Raw genomic sequence first — 16,759 nt, 5'->3', positions numbered from 1 at the left:
TTTTTGTTCTTTTATGTGTTATATTTGTCATTTTTGCAGTGACAGTTTCATCTATAAAACAGTATAGTTACAAGAAAATGTTAAGAGGATACAGGAGTGCCATGGGAACTGCTGTTTCCTTTTCTCCCTTTTATTTCCCCTAGTACATTACAGAGTCAAATGTCAGGTTTTCTGTAAGACACTGCAGCCAAAGCATCTATGCTTTTACGCATAAGTACATTTTCCACAGAGCAAATGAAAAAGAGCTAAACAATAAGACAAAGAAGGCCTAAAAATAATGCTAATAACAGTTCACAAATGGTGAAATAACCCATAATATAAAGCCTTTGCCATCTGTACTTAGTAAAGAGCCCAACCTGATTAGAAGTCAGTTACCAGTGTGTTTATATTAGTTATATTAAATACACCACTCTGGAAGTGGGAGCCTTCCAACTGCCCTGCATAAGTAGGAGAATAGGGAGGATAGACTGCAGAGGGTCATGTCAGCAGCTTCTGGTTGGCCAAGGTTCTTCAGCTGTCCTGATGCTGCATTGCCAGAGCCAGTGTGCTACAGACCTGGGACAGGAACAGCTGGAGGAGATCCCATGAACTAGAAGAAAGAATCAAACTTTCCCTACCCTTTAGGAAGGACAAGTAGCCTAATTTGGTATGTTTTCCACTGTAGAAACAGTTTGTCTTTTATACAGAGTTAAAAAGGTGGTTGCCACAGAAGTAATAATCAGTTGTTGCAGGAGCTGTGCTACATCCCTCAAGTACAAAACACTCTCGAAGTTGGAGCATTCCAGTACATACCTGAGGGAAAAATATGATTTCAAGTGTCTAATATCTCTTTCATAAAGAGAGTCATCCAAATTTAATGTAAGCCACTAAAGATGGATCTGTTTGGTTCATCCAGCTTGAAAAATAATCTGTTCTCTTAGTAGTGTGCAGTCTTTATGTCAGAATACCTGTGAGGCTGTTTGAGATTGGGCTGGGAGGAGAGGAAGCTTTTCTTAATCACATTACAGAGAATGGAAGCATAAAACCCAGTCGTGGAAGTAATGATATGATTGAAACTACCAGAATAAATTTTTAATAAAATGAGGGAATCTCTGCCTTCTGTTTAGTACTGGTAACTGGTCATTGTCACATCTACTTCATAATGTTTCAACATCAGCAATGTATAGAGAAGCGAAAAAGCTAAAACAATGCAAAAATACCAGTAGGTAATTTTTCGAGCATAGCTGTCATGGAGTGTGTTATTTTATTTCTGTATAAAAAATATGCTTCTGATTTTTACATTTGAAAGAGAACATAATTTGTATGTACCACAATGAAAAATTAAGGAGAGACAAAAAACAACGAAACTCAGAGATACAACTAGTAACTAAAAAACCCTGTGTATTTCAGTGTTTCCCATCTGTAGTTTTTGATTATATTCATAAAATGCTAAGCAATTTGAATTTCAAGCTGAAAAAAATTTGGGACCAGTTGTGGGTAAAATAATCTGGATTTCTTGAAATCTGCAAATATGGTGTTTGTACCACTGGAGAGTTTGTCAAATGCTTAAGGCAATATTATGTGGATTACTGCCTGTTTTAATGTATGGGTGAGCATTCAGATGTATTACAATTAAACAGAGTAGTGCAGCAAAGAGGAGAGTAATGCTTTCAACTTGAAGCAAAAGTTACAGAATATACCATCATGGGCAAAATAATGTTTCAGCAATTCACTCAGTTTAGTTTCCTTGAAATAACTCAAATCTCAATAAGTATCTAAGCAAAGTTTGTCTGCTTGCATAACAATTCAACACTGTGCAAGCCATAACTGTAGTTACTGACAAGTTTTTAACACCTTCTTCAGACAATATATTGAAAATGTTCTTTTCTGCAGTAATGGAGTTTGACTTCAAGAACCAAAGATTTTAGAGCTCTGAGAAAGGCACTCAAGTGTATCTGTGCATTTCCAAGTCTTCATTTCTAAAAAATTTTGAATTTTCATTTCCTTCTCTTCATCTGATTTTGTCAGTGCTGAGCACAAAGAAGGCTTTGAGTACATAGAAAATTCCTGTGCAACTGAAAGTTGAGTCACAGTTTTCTATAAAAGTGAACAGAAGCTGGTGTCTTGCATGGTTTTAAGCTGTCATGATAAGTACTATCAGGTTCTCTTGAAACTTTTGAGTTCACGGCAGAAGCACAAAGTGAAACAGAGGAAAAATAATAAATTTTAATTGGTCAGAGGCAAACAAAGTATCCTGTAAACCTTTTTGAAGCAAAATAGTTGCACATTTTAGTATACTGTCACTGAATTAGACTGCTTCTGGTTATGAGTAAATGTGTCAATAATAAAAAACAAAAAGAGCTGATGATAAAAATGACTGTCCAAGGCATTCTTATTCAAAATAGGACAAGTGGAGATTTGCCTTTAACCTCTAAAACCTCCAGGAAGTAAACGAAAAACAAAATGTAAATCAGTGATAACTATTCGGAGGAGACCTAGTTGGTTCTTGTCGCTGTACTAGATTATTGGTGCATTCAACATTATTTCAGTCTGAATACTTTGGGTTTTTTTATTGGCAATACTGTAAACATTTCTGAAATATGAACAAAAGAACTGCTATGCTGTATTGGCACAAAGACAGATTTAGAATTCTGTGGACTTTTATTTTCTTTGTTGTGCTGATTCTCCTTTCCAGTTTTTCTAACTGACCTTCCTGCCCCAAAACACTGTCGACTCTGAAATGCTTTAAAAGAAAAAAAAGTTTTGATTCTTTTTTCCCACTTTTTATAAATTTATCACAAACATATTTTTCTTGTTCTTCATGCATCATTATGTATATAATTCCATTTATTTTTAGTGGAATGAACTACGTTATGCTTTCTTCCAAGAAAATGTGTGCGTAGTGAATAATGAGAGGTAAATTCCAAGTGTGATTGTTTTTGAAGGATTTCTGAAGAATCCTTCGTAAGGATTGCAGTGTGAAGGGAAGTTGGTAGTGGAAGTCACCATGAATATCAGCCTCATCTGTGAGCCAGTGGCAGCACAAGCCAAAACATCCATGGGTGTTCAGACCTCCCACAGGGATACCCATACTGCATTACCCTCTGCCCCCCTCCTCCTAATGGCAAAGTAACCAAGCCTTCACTGGCTTTCCATTTGGAACCGTTCATTAGTGTTCCTCTGCTTACATCCGTGGCTGACAGTGAGATCAGGTGTGATACAGCCTTGCACACGTCCAGAATGGAACGAGACACGTGAAGATGTATCAAGTCTCTGAGGGTGTCCCGCACTTTCAGAATGGCATCAAATAATCAGTGAGACTGCTCTTCAGGTGTGTTTTGTAAAAGTAAAAAGTTTAATAAATGAAAAATAATAAATGCTACAGGAACAAAAGAAAAGGCTGAGCATAGGTGTCAGAGAAGCCTCTGACACCTTGCTAAGATACCCTAAAAAGCCCCAGAGTTCCTTTGTGCTGTTTTTTTCAGTACTAGGTAAGTCTAGGTGGGCCACTTGGCACCCTGCCCAATGGAACTGGCAACAGGCTTTGAGGTTCATTTCCAAAACCCAGTCAGTGCTCCTGTGTTGGCGCTGAGCCAATATGAATGAAAAGGGTACAAAACTTTGTAGTTTGGTTTCCTTACATGTTCAGGTAAGCTGAAACTTTTTCCCTTATATAGAAACACCTGCTTGGTATGGGAAATGCATTCCAACACGGATGTTACCTCACTCTGCTGCTTCTTACCCATAGCTTCAGGTTGCTTTGTTCCGCTGTTGGATGTGATCAAGGATAGAAAATAAAACAGCTGTGTTTGTCCAGGCCAAAAGCATCTAGTTCTGTAGCTGAGTTTCACTCTGAGTAGGTCAGAAACATTACTGTGATCTGATTTCACATCTTCCCTGCTTGGCAGAAGCCAGTTGTGGTGCTAGAAAACTGTATTTTATCTCCCCTGAAGAGGGCAGAGTCCTCTTTAGTCTTCAAATCCACACCTTTCCTGTTTCTAAAAAGCAGTTGAAATAAATTTTCAGTGGTGTCTGGTATTTTTTGCCGTGTCTCAGTATACTTTCAGGAGTAGATCTGGTGTTGAAAGCAGAGTCAAGAAGAGGTCTCCTTCAACAATAGGTGAAAGTCAAATACCCTTGGTGGGGCTGATGATAAATTGTACACTTCTTCTATAGGAATGGCCTGAAAGTGGTGCTGACTTGTTTAGAAAATGTATTAGGTATGGACAAGATCAATCTGGACCGTCTGCTTTTGTTTCCTCAGAGCTAATACGAGAGAGTTACTTTTCTACCCTGAGTACTGTTGATTTGAGGTTTTGTAGAGAACCATAAAATCAAATGTTTTAGGTCAAAAGGCTACCCTTGTTGTGCATGATGTACCTCTATTACTTCTTGTTCACTGAAGTCAGGGCTGTAAGATACAATTGCATTTCCAGTGGCTGCAAGTGGGACCTCTTTCACCGAGCATCAGCTGGAAACAAGCCCTGCATTCAAAGTAGTGGGGACATCTGCAGTTTCAGCCCTTGTTGGTGCTTCTTTTCTCAGACCTCCTCGTCCTTACTCAGTATGCGACCTACATGCATACAGCTAATTTGGTGCAAGTATATTCTCACTACTCCTCAGTCAACCTTGATTAGAAGTGTGTGTCTCGTCATATTGGCCATTGTTGTGTTTGTGTCATCAGAGAGGAGTTGATAAAGAAGCCCAGTTTCATCTTTCCACAGAAGTCAAGAGGATTTCAGATTTTATTTTAGTGGTGGAGTCTGTTTTCAGATATGCTGCCATGGTTTTTCCATTTGCTGGCATAGAGGTCTGTGATGTCACCATTGTGGGTGCTTCTCTGGCCACACATAGTGAGTACTTAAAAATATAGAACCTTTTTTCTTCATAGAAGATAATAAATTGTGTGGGAGTACCCTTCAGGGCCATTTGAAAGCTTAAAGTTCTGAAGACTTTATATTTTTTATTCCATAGTAAATTATTTATTTCCAAAAGGAGATACATTGTGTCTGTATATTTGAGACTTGTTAATAATTTCTGGTTATGGTACAGCTATTGAGTGTGCTTTAAACATCTCTCAATGATCTTAGTGCTATTAAAGTGTGAGGACTTACGCTTTTCTCCAGAATGAACGAGGGCTTCCAACTCCTTGGGTACCCACTAGAGAGGAAAATCGTTATGAATTTTAATTATTTCAATTTCTTTGCTTAAAAGAAAAAGGCAAAGAAGAGCTAGCAGAAAGAATGGTGGCTTTGTTCCAATGGAGAAATGAGCTGTTTATCAACACTTTCTTGTTTTAAGGCTTTTTTCTTTTAAACACAGTCTTCAGAAAAAGCCAGTCTAAATAGTCTGGACTAAAATCCTGTTAAATAGTGATGAGACAAATAGATTGTGGTGCGACCAAAAGTGAAACTGGGAATTTTATTTGTTTTAGGCATGTTTTGTAAAGAGTGTTGTTATTCCTGACAACCAGAAATGCAGATGTTTAACTGAAGAAGTCTGTCTGCTCACATGCACCAGCATGAATCATCTACCAGTGAGAGACAAAGTTCATGTGATAGTCGGTTAAATGAGTCGTATTCATCAGTGAAATAGTTCTTTGAATGTCTTTTCATGCAGTTCTTTGTCACTTATATTTACATTTTCCTAAAGAATATCACAAACAAAATTAATAATTCATTACTATTGTTACACAGCAGAGCCTTATTTTGATACTCCCTTCTTACCACAGACCTTCTAACAAGTCTGTTTTTTCCTGTATTTAAAAATACACCAAATCAACATGGTTATCCTAGGGAAATACAGAAGTCTTTTTCTGCGAAAAGCGGATCTGTACACAGTAATATGTATTGTGATGATGATCATAAATTGAAAAGAAAATACTCTCCTGCTAAAATGTAAGTGCTGCTTGCCCTCTTTCTCAGACTTCAGAAAAATAAAGTGGTGAGCACATCATAGGAGGGAAAATCAGACTACGTTGATTTCACCACTTAAATTACTTTTATGCATAGCAAAACAGAAGGAAAACATAGTCTCTGCCATGTAGAAAAAGCAGTTTATATACAAGCATTTCCAAGAGAAACCAGGAACAGAAAGGAAAAATATTGTAAAAAACGAAGTAAACAGACCTTATTCTTGTGACATTTCCAGAACTAATATATTCAATACATGGGCCAGAGAGAGAAAACTGAAAAAATGCTGATCAAAACCACCTTCTGGCACAAAGTGTACCCTGCCCAACAGCACCTCATAACTTCTACCATATGGACAAAAAGCTGCAGTTTTGAAGGAGAACGAGGAGTGCTGATTAGAAAGCTAACAATGAGGATGGCAAGGGAGAACTCTCTCTCCTAGCTGGAGTTCTACCAGGAGTAATAAAACAAAGACTTTGTTAGCAGAATACATGTTGGCTAGCAGATGAGGACTCAATGCCAGTCACTTACAGTATAAACAGAAGAGCCAGGGTGGTAATTCATTTCATCTACAGATCTGTATGTGTTTTGGGTCTTCTCCAAGACAGGCTCAAATCCTGGCATCTGGAATGAACTTGAAATTCAAATAAAAGCGTGTTGGATTGCTTTGTCTCTCACAGCACTGGTAATGCTGCTGCTACAGATTTTTAAATAAGGATATCATTTTTTGCAGCCGTGGGTGAGATGAAGGGAGAAATGCCATTTCTGGAGGAAACAGGACATTTTGCACTGTGGCCATGTTGCAGTTTGTGATACAGGATTTGGTTTCCTGTCGGTCATTTGACATTTATAAGGACCTACCTCTGTGAAGCGCCTGTTTTTGTACCAGGACAGACATATCAACTTTCTTTCTTACTTTGTCATACTGCCTTTCATCTCAGCCCTTTTCTTTTGGCAACTCTGCTTTTCCGACCGGTATGTTTATGAACCTTTATGTTGCTTCCTTCCTTGAAACACCCCAACTAACATCATCAATTAAAGCATTTTTTTAAGTCCCTCAAATCACTCCTGAAGATCTGTTTCTACTGTGATACTAACTGGAAATGAGTGATACCAGCCAGTTAAAAGAGCAGGAAGAATAGAACGATTTGGGTATTGCAAATGCATCATCTTAGGGGGTTTTGCCTCCCCTTTTCCCCGTGGTTGCTACGCTTGCTTATTACAGCCTAGCTCAGCTAGGTGGTGTGCTTTTAGTGGCAAAGATTACTTAGCAGTGTGCCTGCCCTATTCTTAGCACAGTGGGGCTCCCAGTCTGATTTACAGCTTCTAGCTCCTACTATCATACAAATAATAGAGAGTAATAATGATAGTAGCCTCTGTGATTCATGTTGTCCTTGGAGAGCTTGGGCAGAGTCTTTAAAGCCAAGTTCTCTGATCTTTTCAGTCTTCTCACTTTGTGGCAGGCACAATAGTGATGGGTGTTCCAAGGAAGCATCATACCTCTCTGCCTCTCTTCTGCCTTGTACCATTTTGCATGATTTCTACCACCTAATCATGGTGCAACTGTCACACAGGGGTATAATGTTTCATTTTTCTGACTCACTCTATGAAATAACTCAAAAGTAAGTGCTGAGATGTGATAGTTGAATCTCACTGCCTGAATAAAAAAATCACAGGGTAGTTACTAACTCAAAAAAGTTGGTTTCAAATTTGACTGGAAAATAGGATGATCTGAACTAACTGTCTTACTACCTTAAAGCTTTTAAAGTTAGGCATTACATCAGTCACTGAAACACCTGTGGATGAAATGTGGTTGTAAAGGCTTACAAGTGTCTTACCAGGCAAGTGCCTTTTGAGAGTGTGAAGCTGCAGAAAGGAAGTACAAAAGGCAGGAACTATGGTCAGCTTTGAGTGGGAGAAATAAAATGAAACTGGTCTAGTTAATTAATGGAAAGGATTATTTTTTGACTCAAATAGAATAAGAAATGTCTGGATTTTTTAAAGAACACTTTAGACAAAACAAGCTATAGCTAGTTTTTACTAGTAACAGCTTAAACTTTACCCCTCTCTTTGTAAGTATTACCAGCAGCACCTAGACTTTTGAGACAGGATTATTTTATTGGTTATTCTATTCTGTAAAATGGTCAGTCATTTCTAAGTACATTTTTAGGGGAAAGAATATTGAAAAGCAAGTCCAAACTTTGTTCATTTACAAAGAGAGAAGGAGAAAGAGAGTTTATTCAGTTCGGTAGAGGTCCATTTCTTTTACTGGAAAGCATTTTCATTTTTCTTGAAAAACAAGATAGTTCCTTCCTCTAAGTTAAACGACTGATTATTTTGCTCACATAATTCATTCACTTTAGCTTTCATTTTAGTGAAAAGTGGGTCTGCTGCAACCTTTTCTATCGATAAGCTACCTGCAAGAGATTATTGTTTATGACGTTTTGCAGTTGATTATTAAATGATACTTGTTCCGTCTGAGTAAGAAAGGAAAGGGAAAATTTCCACCAAAGGAAGTGGCAGAACTAGAAATTCTTCAAAGAGAGAGTTTTTTACCCAGTCTTCTAATCCATTGTGTGGAAATAGAAATTTGGCTACACAAAGTCATTTAAGAATTCAAACTCTGGCAGACACTAATACAGCAACTAGGATATAATTCAGTTCTCATTCTGAAGAGGAAGTAAGATGCTGTGAACTGGCAGAGTAATGACTAAACTTCAGAGAAGATTCCAGTATTAAGAAAAAGTTAATGGAATAGGTCTGAGAGTAAAAACTAAGTTAAATACTGTCTTTGGATATTTCATGGGTAGTACTTAAAAATATTATCGCTGGAGCCTGCAAAGTGTGGAACAAAATGGGATCCATGAGGAGAAGTCATGAGTCAGGCTGGTTGAATGCCATTCTTTCTAACTGAAGGAAAACAAATGTATTTCACATTTTAAATGCTGCTGTTGGGAGAACCACAAAGAGTGGGAAATCAGTCAGTAAAAGGGAAATTACAGTTGCTAAGATTAACTAAAAAGTAAATATCTTAGACTATGGAACTGAGCAATGCTGCTGTCTTCACCGTATTCAGCGCAGGAAGCCTGGGGAAATACCTTGCTGGGTTTTGCAGCACCTTAGGGTTTATCTTTAAGTGTATCTCAGTTTTTCACTTCTGGCAGGAAGCACTCTGGTTTGTTTTCATCAAGTAAAGACTTTCCAAAGTCAGCACCTTAATCTTTTTTAAACTGGCAGGAAACATCTCCTTGTCCTTTCATTTTCTAAGCGGCTCCCTTGAGCTATCCTGCACTCACTGCTCTTTAGTGACCTATTGTCTTTCTAGAGGTGCACCACAGTGTATATGTCAGTTTAGCCTTGATTCTTGCAACTCCACTAGCCCAGACAATCTCAGGAAACAGAAGTGAGGTTTTTTTTATACAAGGCTTGAAGTCAGTCGTCTGTATGCAAGGGTAGAATCAAAATCTTAGAAGTGAAAATAAACAAAAAAGTCCAAGTAAGTCATTAGGTCCAGTGTTGCGAGGAAAATGTAGTAGGCATAGCTCTGTTGTTGGCATCAACTAAATGACCTGTTTTCATTAAATACAGGTATTTTACTGGAGGCACAGAATTAATCTTGTTGCTATATATTCTTAAAGGCTCCAGGGTGATCAAATTACCGTGTCAAAGAGGTTGAAACCACAGTAATAAAATAAAGAAATAAACCACCAAGACTAGATCATCATGATAAAATAGTGTATTGGTAACACTGGTTCTGAAATGAAATATTCCATTTCACTCAATATTTTTAGCATCTGTCAGTACAGCAGAGTAAATGAGAAATCAAAGCACACCTTTTTTTAGGATTGCAATAGTACTTTCCCACATGTCTCTTGAAAACATACAAACAAAACCATATGCACAAAGGGACATTGCAATTTATCAGGAAGCAAAATGAATTCAGAACTACTGCCCTCCCTTCTCTTAGGCACAGCTCAGCCTTCTCTCCATGGTGCCAGTGCAATTGCCTGTGTGGAAATGGGTTAAAAGTCAGTGAAGAAGTCATTATGAGGTGAGAGGCAAATATTACTCAATCCGCATCTACCTATCAGACAGAAACGTGGGAGAAGTAAAGTGACACTGCTTGTCGTAGCTAATGCACTTTAGTATTTAATATTAAATGCTGTATGGTATGTTTATTAAATGCATGGAAGAGTCAGTGTTGGGGCAGCAGCTCTTGATTACAATGCTAGATGGTACAAGTTATGAGAACTCACACAAGACTATGAAGAATTTCAGTGGGACAAAAGCAGACTGAATGAAGAGGTAGTACCAACTTAAATTTCAGTGTTGATAAATGCTAAAATGTAAATTTGAATGGCTTTAACTTGTAAAGGGTTGAAAGCTGAACACTGCACTAAAGAAAAACACTGCAGTATGGGAGTTCAAGTTCTTGATGCTAGACTCTGTTCTGCATCCTGTGTAGGCTTTCTTTGGAGATTTTTCATTAGTGGTGGATTTGCCAGCTTGTTCAATACTTGCAACAGGATAGTGCTTTGTGTGATGGAAGGCATTTCATGAAAGTTGTGCTCCATGATATGCAGAAAACGTGTGTGCTTTGAATACAGTTTTGATACTCTGTTCAGTGAGAGTGTAGCCGGTTCCACTGAACTGAGGACCATGAGCTACTAAAGAGAGACATGACATTGAGACAGAGCACATTGGAAAGTACTGTGAATGGTTGCCTTTACTTAATTGCACTGTTTAGCAATATTCCCAAAACTAATTCTGGAAGCCTTAGTAAAAGGAATGAAACCATGAGTATTCCACTTCGCTAGGGTAGCCTGAAGGAGATAATGAAGAACAGACTTTGGAAAGAACCAGTCTTAGAAGCTGCATGTGAAAAGATACTACTTGCTATTGACTTAACATTCTTTCTTTCCTGGTTTTTAGATTTAAAAGAGAGCTTTGGAGTCCTTCCTATGTCTTACCATTTGCATCATAGTTAATTCACTGCGTCCTGTTGGCTGAGTTGAGCTCAACAGCTGCTTTTTGCATGAACGTGCTCTAGATGTCTTCTAAATATCTACTGCAATTCTGAGTGCTGTGAAAAATACAGCAATATAGAATTTAAAAAAATTATTCATATATGATACAGGAAAATAAAAATAGAACTGTTTATTCATAAAAAGTATGAATCATCCTTTATTCATACAAAGTAAGGATCTTTCCAGTTTGGAAAAATGTGTGTATTTCTATCAAACTAGGAATTTCTTATCCCAGATTCTTGTGGGACTGGGCACAGAGACAGCAAGCACATCATCTTCTCTGATTTAGCACTTACGTAGAGTACCTTGGCCAGAATTTTCCAAAGAACCTGCTTCCTGTAGTCAGCTCTATGTTTTGATTAATGGTTATCACTATTTCTGGCAGGTTTTTCTGGAATTACTCTTGACAAGGAGTTTTGAAGATGTAGGCCAAAAGTATAACTGTGGGCACTCAGAAGTATTCTTCATCTTTGAATATCCTGGTTAAAATTGGGAAGAAACATTGCAAATGTTTTCATTCTGTTTTTGAAAAAATAGCTCTTCATGTAAATTGGCCATTAATTTGCTTCCTTTCCAGAAAGAGAAAGTGGAGAAACAAGTAAAATATGGTTGGTGCTGTCAGAATTCTCTCTGAAGCCCAGATAGTGATATGAGAATGTGGTCTTAAAAGATTACACTTCACTTAGGCTTTACTCTTCCTTCTCCCTTCCCAAAAAAGCTAAAGCAGGAAAGCGATCCATAAATCCCTGTGTCCACTTTATGGCATGGTCCCTCAAATGATGAATGCTGACACATTTTGATTAAAAAAAAAAAAGGAAGTCCATAAAAAAATAAAATCAGCTTAGTGAATTGAATGTTGCTTTCTTAACGTTTTTCATCCTGAACTCATTTAGTAGGGGAAATGGATATTTCATCAGACATGGCTTTGACGTTCCATCACATTATACAGTAAACAGTACAAACGATGTTATTTTTTTTTAAATGGAGGAGCTGGAGGAGCTAAGACAGTAGCTGCTGTAAGGCACTGGTTATCTCATTTAAACAGATATTAAATGTAGGTGCCAGTGGTGTGATCATCAGCTGCTTCCCACTTTGTGAATAAATTGCTTAGAAGGAGTCTTTTTTCCTACCAGATGTGACCTAGATTTAGATTTCCAAAGGCAAAAAAAAAAAAAAAGTCTATTGTGTAAAAAAACAATTGTGGGTAAAATGCATGGTAAATGAGCTTATCTCACTTTTCCAGGTGTTTAAGCTAATATGTTATGGAATTACAGCTTCATTTATGAAGAATAATTGGGGAAAATGTTGCAGCAAATCAAATTTGGATAACGGCTCAGTATAGTTATTGTGTTGTTAGCAAGTTTCTAAATGGAAGAAAGAAAAGGGAGCCAGCACAGATAGTAAAAATACTGAAATTTGTGAAGAGGCTCCTGTAAAGGGCCAGGGCCGGCAGAGTTATCCCACCTGTATTGTGGTCCTGCAAAGTGTCTTGGAACAAGACAAAGAATTATATTCCCAACAATACATATGAAAGCAGAATTTTTTCTTAAAAGACCGGGCATTGATATCTGTTGGCACTGGATAAGATTAATGACATTAGTAGGTTAAGTGTGTAAACATCAAAAGAATAACACCTTTCTTCTGTTTCTCATTCCTCTTTTTCTTTTATCGATTCCATAGGGGCTGCCACTCGAAAACCAGACCCAGAGCCTGAGAAGCAGACAGACCATACTGTTAAAATTGCTGGAGTCATTGCAGGCATCTTGCTGTTCGTCATTATATTTTTGGGGGTCGTGCTGGTAATGAAGAAAAGGTGAGCAATTAATGGATGTTTTCTATGTCCATATTCATATTGCATTTCCTACGGCAGTACTCAGTTTGATACTGGTCAAAGTATCCAGCCACCTCCATACACACAGAGAATTAATGTTTGTGTCTTTGTTTTTTGTATAACAACTCGAGGTTAATGATTCTAGCACTTCTGACATCAGTACTGCATGATGGGCTCTAATAATGGGAGGGTATCTTGTCTCCACCCTGTTCGACAGATCAGCTGGAAGCTAGATGTAGTCTCATTCTTGCATGTAAAAGAAATCCTAAGTCAAACAGGAGCTAGAGCTAAGGTAATTTGTGCTAAGAATGAGGCTTGTGTTGTTCTGCATAAACTTCATTCCCTGAAAACAAAGGAAAACGTTACAATGGTGCTGAATGTTTCCAAATGCTGGTTCAACACACTCATGCATTGAGATTGTTTTGCTTTGAATATCATTTGAAAACTGCCACGTTATTAGAAGTGTAAGGCTTTTAAGACTGTTTGCCTTTCTCAACACTGTAAGATGTAGAATAGTAACGGGAAAATATAGCTGGGGAGGTGGCATAAAGGAAAGGAAAAAAACCCCACCCATATGATTTTAGAAGCTTAGTCTAGATTGGGAGAAATTAATTAGGTGATAGAATTAAGGTTTTAGGTTCTATAATGAGCAGTGTGATATTTGCAGCTGTGAGAGGTGGGGTTGGGAATGTGCAAGTGCTGTGTAAATGGGCTGAGTGACAAACTCTCCTTCCCTTCTGCCACAGTCTCCTTACTGTGTCCCATAACCCCTCACCTCTTTGCTATTCCCCTGGAATTATCCTCTTTTTTTCCTTTGAGAGCAATCCTGGCCTAATTTGGCTCATCCCAACCCTGTGTGGTTTAATTGTATGTTAACTAGTTTGGCAGGTCAGAGATGGTCCAAACCCCTGTGCTGCCTGAATTTCTTCCAGAATTTGAACAGTGGAGGTGCACAGCAAAGGAGGCAGCTGTCTTGACAGTGCCTCAGGGCAGGCAACAGAAGTAGCTGCTTTTCAGTCTCCTTGAAGACAGAAGCAGGGCCCTGAGTTAGAAGCGCTCTGTGGAGAGAAAGGCGAGCTGTGGCCAGGGCTGGGGGCTAGGTCATGACAAGAGGTATGTAAAGCACTCAAAAGCTGCCATACAGAAGAGACTGAGACTTAAGCCCCAGGGTGAGTCTGACTGGGGCAATGGAATTGACCCAGTAACCAAGTCTGCTCAATAAAGTACAGTGTAGCAGGGTTGAAATCTGTTCTGACTTTGCAGTACTTTTTTCTTCCCACTTCTGATTTCTTGCATCATTCATACCTTCAATTTTAACAGTTGAACTCCCAAACTCCTCCCTAGGGCCACACACAGCACTTGGCATGCAGAGAGGAAGGCTTCTTGGATTTTCTGGCCAATCCTTCTTCACACAATTCCTGACCAGCATTCATCATTCTCTCTGTTAAGTTCTGAGCCTCTCCTTAAGTGTTTCTGCCAAAGGTAGAATGTATTCACCCAAGGGAGACAAGTTATTCTTAATCTTGAAGGGAGCGCATTGCAAAATGATCCAAATAGTTTCAAAGTGAATAAGGTGTCTGGGTCTCTGGCTAAATGGATGCTATGCCAGCTCCTGCTTAATTCTCTAAAGAAAAACTCTTTAATAATCTAATTATTAGAGGCAGGAGGGCTCAGATCCTAAGTGTTTGCATTAATGCAGAAGGATACTTGATTCCTTCTGTCTACTGCTGCGGAGTTATTATTATTCATGGTAATTCTGTTGTTAGAGAGAAAGTGCATTATGTGAGCTTCCTTGGTTTTTGGAAAAAATCTGCTTGTGACAGGGATGGAACTATTGAAAATACAAGTCCAGGAAATCTGTTGCCAAATACACACAATTTCATTGTGTAGTATAGAAAGAATGATACCAATAACTTAAACATGTCCCAGTATGATGCTGCAGCCTTGAACAAAACAAACTGAAACGAGTTGAAGCGAATATTAAAAAGTAAGAATGGTTCATTTGTGTAACAGGATGTGACTAGGCTTTAATGAGAGTTTTGGGAGGTGGGTATATTGTGTCCCAAGCCTCTAAAGCATCTGCTGTAGCATAGAAGATCTTGAATACAATTACACTCATGACTTAAGCAGAAGATGAACCAATTATTCAATAGATTGTTATTGGTGCATTAATTCACTAGGCTGCTGAGGGCCCCTATGGTTTCACCTTGGTTCAGTTACTGTGTATACATTATGTATTTGAAGAAAACGTATAAATCATGCCACAAGCTTTGTGTGACCGCAGTGGTTTTGCAGTTCTGCGATATTTTAGGTGCTACTTTGGGAAACAATCTTATCAAGCTAGTGTGCCGTTTGACTTCTGCACTTCATCATTTTATTTCATTCACTTTATCAAGAGCTTTACTGGTGTAAAGATCTGAGTGAAAAATAAAATCGCACCTTGTAATTCAGTGGTACCTTTCCCCTGAGAAACACTTTGTTCTCTGCACTGTTATCTGCAGACTCTCTGGGCTACAGTGGTGGGTTTCACTGCACTGAGTCTACGTGCTTTGAACCTTGTCTTATTTGGAGTTGGCTACAGCAAAATCCCATTCACATTCCATTATACCAAGGCATATCCCAAAGCAAATACTATGCGTTATTCATTCTTCCACAGAAAAGAGTCTTTTGTACTTGATCTCCAGATTGCACCAGTAGATGAAACTGAATCTGTCTCTGGGACTTCACAGTGCTTAATTAACTTAATATCAAACCATTTATTTCTATTGTCAAGAGATTTGGAAAGCAGTTTCACTTGTGTGATAACCATGACTTTGTCCAGCACATTCCTTAAATAGCCACCTCATTTCACTCAACAACCATTCTTTGCCTGGTTGGTACCAGGCACCACAGATTTTCACAGATCAGTCTCTTGAACTATTAATTCAGTAGCCAAGTAGAGAAGACCAACATTCAAGGAGGTTTTCAGTGCTGCACACACATGTTTTGGATATGGCCATTACCAAAGCAGTATGTAAAGAGGTTCTGCAAATACTAATAGTCATTAAGCAGCATTATTGGTTTCACTATATTATGGTTTTCTGAAGTAGTTTTATCATAAACCAGAGAGATTAGGTGGCCTAGCAATTCAGTGCATGGTTTGGAGTCACTAGTGAGAGTAGAAACATCATGAATGCTGAAGCATTTTTTGTATGGACGCGCTCAGCTTTTGACTGAAGTAAACCAAATTTGTAAACTTGGCACGTGGGGCAGGGGAAGACTGTTAGTGTTTTCCTCTTTATCTCTCCGTTTGGTTGTTCATAGTTCTTTATTCATTCTGTTCTATCTTTATCTGTTCTCATTCCTGCATAAAGGTGTTGTGTAATGTAGTCTAGGAGCCTGCCAAGCTATTCCTAACACCAGTATGGTCATATCAATGAGATGATTCTTTTCTGTGAATTTAGAATAGCCCCAATAGACAATAGACTTTCCTATCCTCAGATATGCTCTGTATCTTTCACACAAGAATTAACACAAAGTTAGATGAAAACAATGTATGTTTCCACAAAATTGATCCACAATAAAGTGGATTTTTAATCTGATCCTGAATGTTAAATGTCTTAGGCAAGGCCCAGACTTTGCTGTACTTGCATAGGATTTTATAAAAGCATTAAAACTAAAGAACGCACCAAGTAACTTCATCTTTTGGTCAACTTAAAGTGGAGCAGTGAAAATGAGAGTACTGTTGCTATAACCTTTGGAAAAACAATAGCAATTAAATTAAGACTTGCATAAATTAGACTCTTACTGCTTTATTTTCTCCTTTTCTTTTTTTTTTTTTTTCCTTTATATTCTATTTAAATTTAAATTTTAAAATTTTGCATAAGTTGGTAAGTTGATGTCCCAACATTTGCTTTAAAGGCCTTTATATGTCTTTGGGGCATCTGTTTCCACTGAGGCTGCCATTTTGTTGCTGCAGTGGGAGCGCAGTGAGGAAGCAGTTATTAAAATTTTATTCCATTGGCTTCTGA

General features: G+C 38.2%; 1 protein-coding gene across 7 annotated transcripts in view; it reads left to right on the top strand.

The window, feature by feature from the left end:
* Window positions 1–16,759, top strand: part of PTPRM (protein tyrosine phosphatase receptor type M) — a 440,879-nt gene that overhangs the window by 277,195 nt on the left and 146,925 nt on the right. For all 7 annotated transcript variants that reach the window (XM_066329240.1, XM_066329214.1, XM_066329205.1 and 4 more), the window contains one exon: window positions 12,599–12,731. In XM_066329240.1, coding sequence (XP_066185337.1) covers window positions 12,599–12,731 — 133 coding nt within the window. The remainder of the gene's footprint in view (window positions 1–12,598; window positions 12,732–16,759) is intronic.

Source organism: Sylvia atricapilla, chromosome 1 (assembly GCF_009819655.1).
Source record: "Sylvia atricapilla isolate bSylAtr1 chromosome 1, bSylAtr1.pri, whole genome shotgun sequence".
Classification (NCBI taxonomy): domain Eukaryota; kingdom Metazoa; phylum Chordata; class Aves; order Passeriformes; family Sylviidae; genus Sylvia; species Sylvia atricapilla.
The sequence above is the reverse complement of the archived record's forward strand: the minus strand, read 5'-3'. Positions and strand labels throughout refer to the sequence as shown.